Source organism: Pomacea canaliculata, linkage group LG11 (genome assembly GCF_003073045.1).
Source record: "Pomacea canaliculata isolate SZHN2017 linkage group LG11, ASM307304v1, whole genome shotgun sequence".
NCBI lineage: Eukaryota > Metazoa > Mollusca > Gastropoda > Architaenioglossa > Ampullariidae > Pomacea > Pomacea canaliculata.
Genome location: NC_037600.1, coordinates 5,404,822 through 5,420,950, shown reverse-complemented (window position 1 = coordinate 5,420,950; position 16,129 = coordinate 5,404,822). Strand labels below are relative to the sequence as shown.

Below are 16,129 nucleotides of genomic sequence, written 5' to 3'. Positions count from 1 at the left end.
AATCAACAAATGAGAAACGTGGAGTACCTTAGAGTGATTTCCTCCATATATCCATGAATACATACATTCTCAGTATTTACAGTTTGTCATGTGAACAAATAATTCTTGTGCCTGTGTGACAGCACTTGTGCCATAACTTCGATCGATCCCTTCGCTCGGTTTAAGCCATGAAACAAAGGTGTGAAGTGATGAAACATGTGGCAACTTCCCTTTTGTAAATGTTCACCGACCGTGTCAAGCAAAGCCTTTACAAATAACAGTTCCATAGTTTGTGCTTTGTTTTTCCTTTGTTTTGTTTTGTTTAGTTTTTGTTTTTTTAATTTTTGTTTTGTTTTGTTTTGTTTTTTGTTTTTGTAATTCTCACCTTGCCGGTTTCCTTTGCACGTCAGTTACGGAGGGTGGCGGAGGATGTTGGAAGGATGGGTCAAACTTGGGTCTCTACATCCACCCCATCTCTCCCTCCCCACCGGATACATGCAGTAAACACAGGATAAGTGCATTGTGAAACTGATAACTCTCATTAGGCAGGGAATAAACAAAAACATTTGTCGTTGAAACGCACTGCAATTTTTTATTATTATTTTTGTTTCCCGTTTTTGTTTGTTTCTTCCTCACCTCTCCTTCCCCAATTTTTTTTTTTTTCCTTCTCTTCGGTGCATTTCTATTTGAAATTGTCCACTGTTGTTCCTTGTCAGCCACGGCTGAGCTCCCTTTTGTTTATGTACGTCTAATGGACAGGATTTACTTCCCTTCTCACGTGGCGTAAATGAAAGTTTCGGTGAGGTTTGCTTTCTTTTGGCGAGCGACAGAGACGCCTCCTCTCCCCTTGCTGCCTTGTGCTGCGCAGCACTTTGTTTTGATGGTCTTTTCTAGTCTGTTTGTGATCACAGTCCAAACAACAGAGGCGCACGAGCTTCAAGCTTCGTAAACAGACGCCAAGAGACGTGGTGAAAGAGTGAGCGAGGAAAGCGATTGTGCACGAAAGAAAGAATAATTGGATAAAACTAGAAAAGTCGGGAGAAAAAAATAACAGAAAGGATGAAGAATCCTGAACAAATAATCAAACAATAGATTAATGTCCTCTTTTCAAAGCAGAGCCTGTAGGAGTGATCGCATCTTGTCTTCTCACATCGAGGGTTTATGTTTCCCCCTTTTCTGGTTTTTGTTGCAGTGAACAATATCTAGAATCTTATTAATGCAAAGAAGAGTTTCATTAAATATAACAAAACTTTCAGGTTGTATAACATTAAATTCAGAAATTATATTAACATGCACAGCCCGGGTAGACGGGAGAAGTTAAACAAACAAACAAACAAAAAAAAAAAACAAAGAAAGAAAACAATCAATGAATAAGTACGTAAATAAATAATAAATGATAACAAAGTAAAATATAAGAAAAACAAAAAAGCAATGAATGAGTACTAAGTAACTGAGCGAAGGAAGGAATTGAAAAATTAATGAACACACCTACGAATGAATGAATGAGAAAAAAATGGAAACAAACCACATGCGTTATTCTCGGCTTTGTTTTGTTCTTCAATTCATTTTGTTCTTCTGTTCGTTTTCTTCTTCTGTTCGTTTTGTTGTCTCATGTCTTGTTCATTTCGTGCCGTTTGTCTCTTGCTGCGATGCGATCACTTTTTTTCTTTTATCCACCCGCTTTGTTTTCGAGTTGGAATAATTCCGGGTGGGCAGGCCAGATCTGAGTAGCGGCGTCGTCCTGTTTGCTACGTCACAAAGGTCCCGGATGTCCCCCAGCGCGCGCTACTTGTTGTTCCAGCCATTGACTTGAAACAAAGCCAGCATCATCTCCGCCATCTTTCGCCGATCGTTCCGTGACGACTCTTGATTGTCTCCAGAGTAAGCTCCATTGCAAAGGGCTGCACGTCCATTCTTCGGTAACTGTTGTCATCGATTCTCTCCCTTGTTTGAGGATCCACTGTGGTAAAGTGTGTGGGGGGATGGGGAAAGAGAGGGGAGGAGAGGGGATCGTGGGAGTACATGCAAACTGAGAAAATGGAGTCGTTTTTCATTTTTCCCCTTGTGAAATCAATACACTCAGGACTACAAAAGTGTTGATACAAATGTTAAACAAGTGTATTCCGGACTCAGTTCTCTGAAATAATTTAATTCAGCAGTCATGCAACTGTTACCAAGCAAAAACTTTTATAAAAAGAGACAGAAAAAGCCCCTGCCACCACCCTGTGTGGTACGGACACCTGAGTTTGAACTGATGGGTTGTTATTGTAACAAACTACACAGCCTCAAAAAATATTTTGACATTATGTTCAGAGAATCTCTTTAGTCATTGAAGTCAAAGGTGAAGTTTTAAAGACTAAAATCGATGGTGAATATTTTCGAACTTGCAACACATCTGTAATTGATAACCTTAAATTCATATGACTTTAAAATTAAAGATGTATATTTTTTTATTAAAAAAAAAACAAGTTCATTTGGTGTTGAAAAATACTTCCTCTGTTTGTCTGTCTTTCTGTCTGAATGTCTGTTTTAGACGCTTTAGCTGCCAAAAAACCTAATTAAATGAATTTCATGCAAAGATCAGATAATGGATCTTTCTCGAAGTGTTTTCTGTTTGTCAGAAAACATCTCCACCTTGCTGATATTCCTTACTTTGTCTGGGCGAGTATTGAGCAGAAGGGGGTAGATTCAAATTACAACTCCTTTTGTAAAATGTTCGGATCCAGTTTCGCACGAAACCTCAGATGTTTATAAAACCACGTGAGCCAACCACACTGCCAGCTCGCTCAGGTTCACTCGTACAACTGTCGCTGGTTCGTTATATTGAAATTTGCCTTAAAAGAGCAAACGATACGGGGATTTACCCACGCTTCCACCTTGCCACCCAGGCGGGGCAAAGATTTCCTCGCTAATGTCGAGTTTAATCAAAGCCTGTTGTGGCCCTTGAAAGCCCGCCTGGCGAAGCCCTGGCACCGGTGGCGCTCTAACGACTCCGAAAAATGTCGCAGTTGCTAGCCATCATTTGATCCCCTTCTCCGCGATGTATAGACCTGTAATGAGCACGACACCCACCCGTCACATGCAATGTCAGGCCACGCACGCCAAAGTAAACCTGGATTGGATTTAATTTCGGATTCTTGTCCCCTTATGCGACATTCTCTCTCTCTCGTTCTCTCCATTATCTCTCTCTCTCGCGTTCTCTCCATCCATCTCTCTCTCTTTGCATACATATATAACAGGACAGCCATAGCACCCGGATTAGTTGCATCGCCATCCACCACGCAAATTGCAAAATATCTGAGGACCACTCGACCTGTCTTACTGTGAACAGATGTTCCCCAGTTTTAAAGGGGTGAATTCACACCAGATTTTCTTACCTGTAAGAGCGATGGCATCTTCCTCACATACGCATAGTAGCTATAATTAATCCTATTCTGGTTTCTGCTGTACGAAGGGCAGTGTCTGGAATTGTAGGCAAGAAGAAATTCCACGAAATAGGGAAGGACATCAAGGGTGCACTGTATTAAAGGGAGATGTGATACTAACCTTTAGTACCAATGAGAAAAAGATCTTTCTAGAGTTTGCCTTGTCTAGAATTACCACCGCGAACAAAGTACTGATATGATTTCTCTGTAAGTGTCATTTTTATTTTGGATGCTTGCTCTCTCGTTTACTCACTGACTTGCTCACTCATAGGCAACCGAGCGCACTCACACGCTCATGTACTCAGAAAACACACACACACATGTATGCACTCAAGTCCTAGTGTTTTAGAAGACTGGTATCAACAGGAATAAAAACGTGGATGACAAAATGATTTCCAGCCTGCTGGAACCCCTGCCCTGATGTCTGAGATCCGTTATGAGAAACATGTGAATGCCTTTGTTGTTTGAGGTTAATACCGTAGCGAGCATCTTAATTTGTGAGATATCTGCCGAGTGTTCGCTGGCAGTCAGCCATAGTACTATAAAGAAAAGAAGCCATTCACTTATGGCAAGATATTCTGAAAAAAAAATCTTAAAGATCTTTTTCTTAGATAGTGTTCTCAGATCATGAGTTGAAATAAAGTTTAAAGTTCGGGAAAGGAAAACCGAGTGCAGAGAGAGCGCACGCGCACATACACATATTCTCACGCTCTCGGGTTGACACGCTTGCACGCACGCACACATAAAAACATGGGAAGGAGGAGGCTGTGGGAGGGAGAAGAATACTTGTTTTTCTGTAAACACTGCAGCTTCTGTTTGTTTCTGTTTTTCATCTCGAATCTGTGCACATGCATGTTTTGTGCTGTGAGGCTTTCTCGGTGAGTCGTTCCAAATATTCTCACGCCGAGTGAGTGAGTGAAAGCTGTTCAGTGGGTAGAGTAACAAACAATCAAGGGTTTGGTTCTAGGTCTGCTGGCATCTCCATGCTCGTTCCCCGCATTTCAGACCTTTCTGAACTCTGCCAGTTGACATGCGATGAACAGTCGTACAACATAAACCTTCGTCTCATTTGTTCTTTGCTGATAACTGACGGAAGCAGCGCGCTGTCAACTCACTAGTTTCTGTTTTATTTTATTGTTTTGTTTATTTTCTCCATTGAATACAGAGTTAGTTTCTCAGTATCACATTAAACACTAACCAGACTAGTTCACAATGGACCTGTTTGTGATTGAACAAGCACACAAGCAACTGCACCTAAGCAATGTCTGATTGTCCGTTTCTTCGCGATGTTTCTTTTTTCTTTCTTCTCAATTTCTTTTTCTTGTTCATTTTTTTTTCTTTACATTCTACCCGCCCCGCCCCTCCTTTCTCACCCTTAAAGAACATTTGAAATCGTGATGAAAGCGTGAGCAGAACTCAGAGCTCAAGGGAGCTGATTGAAACCGATTGGCTGCAGCCAGACTTTAGCAGGTCTAATGAGCAAACAATGCTGCTGATTCTGTCCTTCCACCGCCAACACCCCCTTCTATCCCCTCTACCCCACCTCACCTTCCTCTGCCCCCAAGCCCCTCGTCTCCAAAACGGATGGAACTAATAGAGCGATGTACAAACAGACGTGATTGCCGACGAACGGCAAGGCAAGCGACTAACGAACTCTTACAGACAAGGGAGACCAGCATGCTACGACTGGGAGCAGCAAGGGCAACGGGACGACGGACACGAGGAGGAGGGTGGGTGAGGTTGAATGATGGGAGGAGGGGCGGTCTGAGAGAACGACAATTCTTCTAGAATATTCGAACTATGAAAAGGCCTGATTAAAGAGGTGGAAAATTTTTTTTAATGATTTTATTATTTAAATTTCTGGTTTGCTTACATATTTTGTGATGTCTTCAGAGCGTCATAAAGATTTTAAGATTTTTGCTTTCTTCTCGTTTCTTACAGTGTTTGCTGCTCGCGTGTGACTGTTAAAATAAATTGTGTTGCACGTGTTCTTTGTAAAATCAGGATTTAGGTCAAGTAATTTTCTGTCTTGGAATCTTTACGGGGCTTTTTATGCACGGCAGTTACACGAAGAATGGAGAGACTGATGAAAAGATATAGTGAAATTTAGATAGTTCGTAAAAAATACTCGTTGTGACACACAATTTCTCTTTATTGCACACGGACATATCTACAAAATTCAGTCATAGCTGTGAGGTAATATCACTCGTTAAGTCTATTATATGCATGCCAAACTGGATTATTTGAGGATTTATTTGAAGTATTATTGGTGTAACATAAAAATAAATCGCATTTATCTAATGTACTGACTCATCTCTTTTAAGGAAAACAACAACAACACCACACACATATATATATATACATACAAATATAGATAGAGACAGAGAGATAAACACTTGATATTTTCATGTGCAGGTGACCAATCAGTTTGTCTTTCTAATATGTAACAGCGTTCTTTAAACCTGTTTAAACTGCTTACATCACAAACGAAATTGGTTTCGAAGTTCGCACTATTGGAATTATAATTCTGTTTCTTGTTATCATTATTTTCAATATTAAGTATACAAATCTTATTTTCTGTACTTACACAGTCGACTTACTAAAAGACGATATCGCATCTCTGCATTATCATGATGTGTCTGTTGACATCTGTGTATTATGATTTTTCTGGGCGTTTAGCTAGAGAACAGCAGCGTGGTGTACTCACCTAAATTACTCCTGTGAGTGGTTCACCGTGTGTTTATGGTAAAGAAAGGAAGGTAATCCCCAACAGTTAGATCAAAATTGTCGATGCGTTCACAGCAAGAGACCATTAATTAAGTAAGCGTCGTGTGCACAGGCTTTTACAGAAGTATTATGTAATGCAGACGGTTGTAAAAGACCAAAGAGAGCCATGCATGGACATCAAGGCTGCCGCCGCCAGCGCAGGTGTGAACGTCGTCTAGGGCAAGGTCCTGGTGCGACAGTCGCGTCTGGAAGCTGAACAGAAAGAAAACATTCGAAGGCTTGTCACACCTGCCCAGCGGAGCTTAACAGTGTGACCTGGAAGAGAATCACATCTATTCGGCGATTTGTAGACTATGGAGACATTTTGATGCTTGGATAGAGAACCCTGACGCAAGGGGACAGTCAGCGGCAACAGACCGTCAAGACTGCCAGCTGTCGTCATGAAAACTTCAACGACTACTCGGGTAACTAGGGTAACTAGGGTAACTTCTGAGGTAGAAGTCCAAGACCTAAGCCGGCAGGAGAAGATTTGTTCTCAAAGAAGGAAAAGCCGTCTATGTATTTGCCGAGCTCTAAAGCATCGCACTTGGGAGGATTAAGTGGCATACGGGGGAGTTCGTTCGGCGAGTGTGCGTGAAGCAGTCGTCCAAGAAGTCGTGAGATGTCCCTGGACTGGGACAGCACTCGGTATCCGTGTCGCCAGGGAGCACTGGTATCTCTTTGATGTGGTTGGTGGACTGAGATGGGAAATGAAATGACGACGACCTACTAATCATCTCATAACAAAGTTGGACTCGCAACAAAGACCACCTTAAGTCGCTTGTCTGTTGTTTTTCCTTTATTTTGTTTTGTTTTTTGGGTTCCTTTTATTTTGGTGGGGTAGGGAAGGGTTGATATCCTTCATACTCGCTGCTGAATGCATAGATGTAGGTTTTCAGACACTTTATGCTCTAGCGTGCTTCGAACACTATGGTGAATCAGGTGTATAAACATGTTTCTACTGACATCACCATCATCCATCATTTATCATCATCATTTTGTTGTTGGAAGTAGTTGTAATAGGAGATTATTAATAGAAGTAGTGAATTTAATAAGAGTTTCTGTTACAGCTGCTTGACGTTCCGGCTTGTTATATTACACTCAGTCCATAACATTTCTACATTCATAAAATACTGTAACTGTATACCAGCAACGTATACTCACGACAAAACACAAATATTATTCGGAAAATGTAAACTAATATATTGCTCTTCCAAAGAAATCAGCCATGGACAAATTAATTGTAATATGGTTTTTATTTTATAGACATTAATTTGTCTACCACCGGTCGATGCAGTCTTTAATGAAGACAATTTCAATTGTTAACACCAACAGAAAAGAGATGAGACATGAAGGACTAGATGAAGTTGTATTGTCTGATTTCTTGATGATAAAATTTAAAAAAACAAGGACGCAGATGCTTGTAATTACGAAGAGAGCTCATTGACTGTTTGAGGTTCGTGGAAATCTTAATTTTCGCCTTCACCAACTTCATTTAATGTCATTTAGAAGAAGTTCCTTATCGTTATTTTCAAACATATATGTATATACTAAATCACTATTTTTTTCTTTTCTTTATGAATTGTTTTTTCTTTTTCAATCTTCTTGTAGCCTGCTCTTTCACGTAAAGTCTTCTAGTCTTCTTGTTATGACCGGCATCTCGAAATAAATTAGTGAAGACACACACACACTGACCTGACTCCTCCATTACAGGTTTATCCCCTTTCCGTAATTATCTCTAACTGCTTTCTTTTACTTCTTTTCATCTCATACCCTTTTAATACCTTTCTGTACCGAATCGATTTGTTCATCTTGGTCAGGTGTTGTTCTCCTTTATTCGCATTTGGTTGTCATATATCCTTTAATGCTTACGCACTTAAGCCATGCAAAAATTAAAACAAAGAGAGAGAGAGAAGAAGATAAACAAACCAGGAGGGCAATGACAACTTCAGGGGTTGGATATCGACTAAGATATACATTACCCCTACAAAACACACACACACACTCCCTCTCTCTCTCACACTGAACAAACAAACACATTCAAACCGGCTATCAATTGTAACACTTTTATGATTTTACTTCTGACACCTGTCCGACTGTTACAAGTGTCTACATCAATGAACAAAGAGGACAGTGTGAGCAATGTGGGAGGTAGGGAAGGCAAGGATGATTATTGCAGCTCAGGTGCTGTATCTGATATGCATTTCTAAAAAAACTTTATCTTTTAAAGTGATTTATAGAAAGCAGACTCTCGTTTGTTTCACAATTCTTGCAGAGTTCATAGAGTATCGTTCGCACAAGCTCAATAAATTAAACCCTCGGTTGTGTTACCAGCGGAGTAGTGGCATCAGGTACAGATTTAAATGGAGAGAGGCGAGACAGAAGAAAAGGTGTTGGGAGGCAAGTAAGGTGAGCAGTATCAGCCAAAGATGACGACAGAGATGAAGATGTCTGCTTGCTATCTATCTGCCTGCTACCTGTCTGCTTGCTATCTATCTGCCTGCTACCTGTCTGCTTGCTATCTATCTGCCTGCTACCTGTCTGCTTGCTATCTATCTGCCTGCTACCTGTCTGTTTGCTATCTATCTGTACCTCTTTTCTGCCATATGCAGAGGGTGGAGGTTAGTTGCACTATCGCACTGTTCAGAGAGCAGTGGTAGGTGAGAGACATAAACCATGAAATAACCTATAACGGTCTTTTGGAAGAAAGCAGATGATGCTCAGAATGACAGTTTCTTTAGAAAGTGGTGGTGATCGTTGCTATGTCATTTCTGCGTGTACCCTACATCCTTCACCGACACATCATCAGGAAATTCAGGTGTTGGCATAAATGTGTGCCTTTCTTTAATATTCTAACACCTTCTGTCCCTCAATTCAGGATCAACGTCTGCATGACCCCCTTATTCCTCCCCTCAATCAGGTATCCTCTTCCTTTCATTATTATTTTTTAATATAGTCTTTCCTGCTTTGTTTTTTTCCCGGATTACTTGTGACATCTCGCATTGAAACATAATTTATCACACAGTCATATCTAGAGCTGATCTTCGATTCGTCTGCGAACTGTATCCGAGGTTTTGTCAGCCTTTCCACGATAAGGATTATTCCAGGCGCCGTAATTTTGCAGCCCCTAGCAGCTACTGCGCGAGTTTTCTCCCGTGCTTTCATCGCCGGCCGATGCCAGCGAGCGGACGATCCCATCTGGTGTCCCTTTGTTGCACTAAGCACTCGCTTTTACGGAGTCTCATCTTACCCTCCTCCCAATCCCTCGGTTTTTCTTTCTTTATTTATTTAATTTTTTTTCTAAGCTTGTCAAAACATGGATTTTGCAGCCGAACCGGCCGTCATTAACTCGCTGGCATAAATCAGTTGCGATTGACGGCGGATAGATGCCAGCGATAACGGGGAGTGACAGAAGAGATAACATCGGGCTCGGCAATGAGCAGCCAGGCGGAGAAGGTTTCGCGTTAAAAACACGGCTGAAGTGATACACAAACACTTTATGCCAGCGCTAATTGGAAAGGTAAACTGCAGTTTGTTGGCATAACCTGATTGCCACAACTGTCGCCTCGTGAGTCGATAAGAGCGGAGAGTCCAGACTTGCAGACGCAGTGAAGTGGTCTTGATGCCAGTGTTTCCTTCTCTCTCTCCCCCCAAGACCTGCACTGAAGGCATTAAACAGGGAATAATTGGCTTGGGCATTGCTAGCTTCCATGACAGGACCTAATTAGTGACTGAGAAGCTGTATGACCTCCTTTACTCCGAGTGTTAAACGTAAAAAAAAAAATGTATAACTTTTGCTTATTGTATTACCCTCGTAAATAAAGATTTGTTTATTGTTCAGTCAGTATTACTTTCACCCGCTTCCTCGTTTTGTCGTCTGCTTCCAACCCCTGTAATTGCTGCGGTAATTCACTTCCCCTCCCCCCTTTCCCGTAAAGTGACTTCGCTAATGCTGTTCACCCCTCGGAGTGACAATAGACTCGACCAGTGAGACGTTATCGACACAAGCTGCGTTGTGATTGGCTAGCAGGAAACTATTAGGCTAGAATGGACCATTCATCGGTGTGGTCTGTGGCAGGCGGACTAATGAGGCAGTCCTTGCATGCGATATGACAAGCGGAATTACACGCACAACCCCCGTCGTCTGTACACGCGGGCTAAATTAAAGATTTGTTCGCCGAACGGCAGTCCTGCCTCTTCTCTCTCACCCGCGCGCGCGCGTGCTTTTTCCCCCTCCCAGTCGGCCACAAATTTCTGCGAAACGCAGAACATGATCACTAGCTCGAGCTGCACGAGATACTGTAGCTTCTGAGAGCGAACAACTGGCATCGCCTGTCCCAGCCTCTTACAACGAGACAGGAAGCAGACGACAGTTTCTGTGGTAACGTCGTTATTGTGACATTGTGACTTCAGACGGTTAATTAAGAGAGTGCGGGAGATGGATACTCAGTGATAAATTGGATGAAGGATTGTTAACTGTTCATTCAGGACCTCGTGAGAACACAAACAACCCAACTTCTCATCAAACAAGTGTGTTAAGGTAAAGAATAATTAGCGAGTACCTTTGTTCTCAAGACAGACGATACTCTGTTGTAATTAAACCGTCGATTTTCTTCCTGTTTGGCCGCGAATCGGAACAATTTTGTTTTCAGAAATCTTGTGTTTGTCTACCGTGGAGTATTTGGAACGGTTACAAGCCTGCCAAGGTCAGACAAATCGACTGTGTGGTAAATGTGACATACTCTCCTTTTGGCGGCAAGTAGACTGCTCCCTGTATCCAAAAGGCTGAAGGAGGATAAAATCAGGGTCATAAACTACCGCTGGCTACGGATCTGTCCAAACGATTGATTGTCCGGGGAGAGATGTCAAGCTGTCCTTTCACTAAGATCCCACAATAAGGAGTGACGAGCGCGTGACAGTGGGAGAAGGGGAAGGAGACAGAGAAAAGAAAGGGGTAGAAGAAATAATAAAAGCGAAAGGAACTTGTGTGTCGTACACAGCACACAGGAAGTCGCCAGTGTTACATGCCTTGCCGAGCACGACAGACACAGTTTCGACTCGCTGTGCTGTGAGTGAGTGGTGGTGATAAATAAACACTCGCGCACGCCTCGATTAACGAGTGATTGCTTCGCTGGGTCTCCGACTGTCAGCAGCACGTGGTTGGATCGTCTGTGTCGGACAGGATTGAAGTATCAAGGAGTAGGATCGCAGGGTGCTTTGTATGTTTAGTGCTGAGATTTGGATGGAGGTAGCCACACCGTACGGACTTAACGGTAAGTCAGTTTTGTGAATGCGTGTATGTGTGTGAGAGAGTGAGTAGGATGAATATTTCACTTTAGAGAGAATGAGGACATAAACATCTTCAGTTACCAGCACACCGAGGCTTGCTATCAGCTTGTCAGACGGGAATGAGATTGTGTAAGCAGACAGCCGGTTTCGTCAACACACACTCTGCCTGTGTACATCGATGAAAGCGAAGATGTAAAGCGACATTTCGGGGAATGGAATCGTCTGCTGGTAGGGAGGGAGGTAGTTGACAGTTCGTGCCGTAATGTGGGTTGTTCCCCCTTTCATTGAAGAAGTGCGTGTGTGTGTGTTCGCGCGCTTGTGTGCATAGGTGTGTGGGTTTATAAATGTGTCCAATGTGAAGAGATCCAATTTAAGGACGCCTACAAGTAGATCGAAGGAAAAAAAAAACCCAGCAGCAATAGATGACTTCTTTAAAGAAAGAATAAAATCCGGAGTTGGATTAGTATTAACTGGAAATTGCGGTTACTCGATGCACCTGCCGTTGATTAAAAGGTTTACAGGAGACTGCGACTGTGTGAGAGAGAGATTCTACAAACCAAACAAAAAACTACATTTTCTTGTCAGCAACACCGACATCTGCCTGCCAATTTGTGGCTATACGGAAATTCCTGCATAACAAAAGCCTTTCAAAGCATTCGCCTGGTCTTCTGTTCTTCGCTTTTGTAGACCCTTTTATCAGATTCTCAATTTCCAACACTTATGTAAATACCGCTTTAAAGGAGTAGTATCAAGTACCAAGCAAGGCGGTAACGCAAGAGTTTAATAGGAAGACGCTAGAGTGGAGTGCCTGGCATCCCTAATGTATCTCTCCATGTGTGGCTTAGGGGTGTGGGCTCGTCCAGGCATGCTGTAAGTTTAAACAGTTTAATGAGATACAGGGTCTTTAAATTAAGTGCAGGGACGGTTGAGAGTGATGTACCGAATCTACTTTCAAAGGGAAGTCATTAGCATTAGAAAACAGTTCATCTTCACAAACGCAGACAAATGGGAGGAAACAGACTATAAAGAAAGAAGTTTTAACAGAGATGCTCCATGGTTGTTGTTGTTGCCTCCGTGACCATCTTTCTGTCAAAGGCTGAGTGCCGGATGTCAAACCTGTTGACTCATGCAATCCGACTTTCTACTTATCTCCACTTTTCTCCTTATTGAGCTAAGATGAATCATCAACATTTAATTTCACATCGCTTCAGTATCAATCGTTTGTGTCGAACATGGCGGCGATTTTTTAAAATATATTTTTAAAGGTGTAAGATTGACAATTGGATTAGTTTTTAATAATTATTATTTATGTTCCAAGGTGGACATCTGAAACCACACGGATACTCGTTTTGGATGACAGATGCGATCTCTTTTTGTGTTTATCGTGGCTGTCTCTTCTGTAGATGTTATAATGGGATTCCTGTCGTGATAAGTAAAATATAAGCGCAAGAAAGTGGTTTGTTCGTGGATAAATTTTAATCAGTCAGCGCCCAGATCAAAGCTGCCGAGTCTGGGTACAAAAGTTTCGAATCCAACAGTCAAGAGACAAACGTTGATCGGGACATGCGCAGTCACGTCCAGAACGACAGCCATCTCATCAGCACGAGAGAGGGACGTGGACTTTCGTGCACCTGGCTGTCCCTTCCAGTCTTTTGTTCTCAGATACACTTCCTGCTGCGAGTCTTGTCTCTCTCTCATTTTCTCTAAGTCCTCATGATTAAATTAGCTTGAATGTTCCACTTCTGTCCACCATGCAGAGAATGGAATAGGATTGTTTTCAGTTGTCAAGGCTTAAGTCGGTGTACATCAAAGTTTAAGTTCCAATTAACCAGGCTAGAACCACCGATCATCTGTCTCTCTCTCCCTTTAGCCTCATCACCACCACCATAACATGTCAGTCGCAGGGCGTTTGATGCTGGCCTGGTTATTAGAAAGTGCTTCCACCTAGCAGTAAATTCATACTGTGGATACGAGGAGATGATAGGGAATATTGACCAGATAAAAGCTTTGATGCCAAACCGCCAGGTGTCGTTAACAGAAGACTATGTCCAAATGGCAAGATCCAAACCTGGGGATCCTTTAGGATTCTCACAGGTATGGTGACAAGGGAGAGTGTCACCACTGCACTGCCGTACCACCTTGCCAGTTGGCTGCCACCAGACGGCGCGAGAAGTCACAGAGGTGGAGAGACACGTGGTTAACTGTTGCGGTCCCTGCGGACTAGGCGGTGGTGGCGATAGCGGTTTCACAGCAGTCAACAGAACCTTTATTTTTGCTCCAGAGGTTGCACATAAAGGCAAGTTTAATGTTTTAATGGATAAGGTAGGGTCACATGTCACAGAGCTTGATTGCTTGGCTTGGATTGAAAGCTTCTCGTTATTTCGTGCTCTCACTGTTAGGACGATATATTACGATAATGAATAACAGCAACATCCACAAGTAAGCAAACCTCAGGCGAACAGTTAATTTTCTAATTACGACAACAAAGCAAAGAGGTGATACTATAATAATAATTATTATCAATAATTAAAATGTTCACTTCAAAGACTTGTCGGTATGAAAAGAGAGACTCGCAAAACAGTCGTGACCCGCAGCACTGTTGCCGAGGTTTGGTACAAAGGCGTAAAAGCGTGCAGTGTAAGCCTGCATACATCACAGTCAGATACATGATTCATTGGAAGCTTTTCTGTAATCATCTAGTTGATGCATGCCCGTAATCCCAGGCTCTAAATGTGGTGTTAACAATATCCGCTATACCATACCAAGAACCTTAACTCCGAGAGTGCTGCACTCGGCGAAGTCTCGAAACCCGAGACGCCTCATAGAAAAAAAAAAAAAAGAAACTAGGGGAGGATAACCCATAAGACTCACAAGTTTTTTTTACTTTTACCCCCACTGCCTACTTTTTTTTTTTAAAGAAAGTAAAACTACGGAAGAAAGAAGAATCAATGGGAGTTGAAGGTGGGAGAGGGGGGAGCATCGAGAACCCATTTCTGGAATTGCCTGCGCGACTGAGTCAGAGAGAGAAAGCCTGGCTATTATCTCCTGCGGACGGTTGAGGGAATTAAGTCATCGGTCGCATTGTTGTTGTCACAGGCAGAATGCTTTTAAAAGGCTCTAGAGTTGAGTAATGCTGGCGCGGAGCCTCTCGTCACTCGCAGAAGATTTATTAATGGCGCGCACGGCACAGGCTGGCCGGGCCAAGGCTTTCTCGGCTGTTTGAGGAATCAATTTGGTGCTTTCAGCGGCCAGAAAGCGGCTCCGGCTCTTGCTGGAATGGAAAGTGTCAGCCGTTCGCCGCCAAGTCATTCCTTACGGGCCCTGCGCGCGGCGCGCGCACCGTGCCGGGTTTCCGTTTTCGTTGACGATAAAGACGTTTGCGAACCTGTGTTGCGAAGTTCGTGGGGATTACGGACGGGCACGCGATTTCACTCACCTTCAGTGCCGCTGTTTTCTTTTCCCTCGACGACTGTCTCTCGTTTTCGTGGGACACGAGATTTTCATGTACAGGGATGTTTCATTGGTCATTGTTTTCTGACGGTAATCGAGTTTTGTTTCAAATAAAGACTTTGTTAGAACCCTCTTTACCTGGTCATTCTACTTATCTAGTAATCCTTCTCAGAAATTTCGTCTGTCGTGGAGAAATAGAGGGAGAAGAGTATGTTTATTTATTAGACCATCGTCCCGTATCAAACAGTGACATGACAGTGCTAGAGAAATATGACAAGTAGGTTATATGGAGTTATTTACATTTAATGGTAGATGTGCTTATTTTGTACATTTTATTATTATTGTTCTGAGCATCATTTCTCTAAATAAACAAACAAAAATAATTTACAAAATAGCTTAGAAAACGAGCCTGCACCACACGTCTATAATCCTTCCTTTTAATGGCCTGGACAGGTAAACAACATCACATGGTGCCAGACATGGGAGAGGGGCACACGATAGGGGAAGCGTCAGTTGAAGGAGTTTTCCTTGCCTGTGCGCCACACGCCTGTCGTAGCTGCCACTTAGTAGCCAGATAGCTGATTGCTTTGTGGTCCCCAGATTGCCTCCGTATCACAGAGCGGCGGGTCGTGCCCTGCTCTGCCCTGCCCGTAATGAAAGCCTGCATGAGATCGGGTTCTTGTCTTGTCCCCCTTCCCCCCAAAACATCCTCCCCCACTACCTTCTCTACATCTCCTATCACGCCAGACCCATCTGCTTCGCCTCCTGTGCGATCCCAACGAACCCCCGGCGCCAAAGTGCTCTCGAGCGCCCTCCGACCGAGGGATAATGAACAAGCAGCATATTCAGGGACCGGAGTACGGGCTGTTTAGTTGTTTATTTAGATCAGCCAGTTGGGGTTCGTCGCTGGCCCCTCTCTCACACACACATACTCTTTGCGAAGGACCGGGGATGTGGTTCGTTTCTGGCCTTGTAGCAGACTTTGCTGGGCAGTGAAAGCGAAAAACACAGACGAGCGTGAAAAACAGACATTGGCGAGAGGGTTTTGAGGCTAGCGGCGTCGGCGCCGCTACAAGGTCGTGCAAACATTATCGAGAGGTTCAATTTGCGAAGAGAGAGATCCCCCTCCTCTCCTGCCTCCTTCGTAGTTTGTTATCAGATTGTCGGGTGGGGGTGGATAGGCTGGTAAGGGTGTGTGGGATGGGATGCTGCTGCTGGTG

At 43.1% G+C, this 16,129-nt stretch overlaps 1 protein-coding gene across 2 annotated transcripts in view; it reads left to right on the top strand.

Annotated features, from left to right (window-relative positions):
• The first annotated feature begins 10,219 nt into the window (after positions 1 to 10,219).
• The window catches only part of LOC112575396 (LIM domain transcription factor LMO4-A-like), a 60,197-nt gene continuing 54,287 nt past the window's right edge, over positions 10,220 to 16,129 (top strand). The window contains exon 1 of one of the 2 annotated variants that reach the window (XM_025257249.1): positions 10,220 to 10,710. Coding sequence is in view for 1 of the 2 variants with exons in the window: in XM_025257248.1 (XP_025113033.1) it covers positions 11,392 to 11,443 (52 nt within the window). In the remaining variant the exon portion in view is untranslated. Of the gene's footprint in view, positions 11,444 to 16,129 lie in introns of both variants that reach the window. The other variant, XM_025257248.1, reaches the window with a different exon arrangement.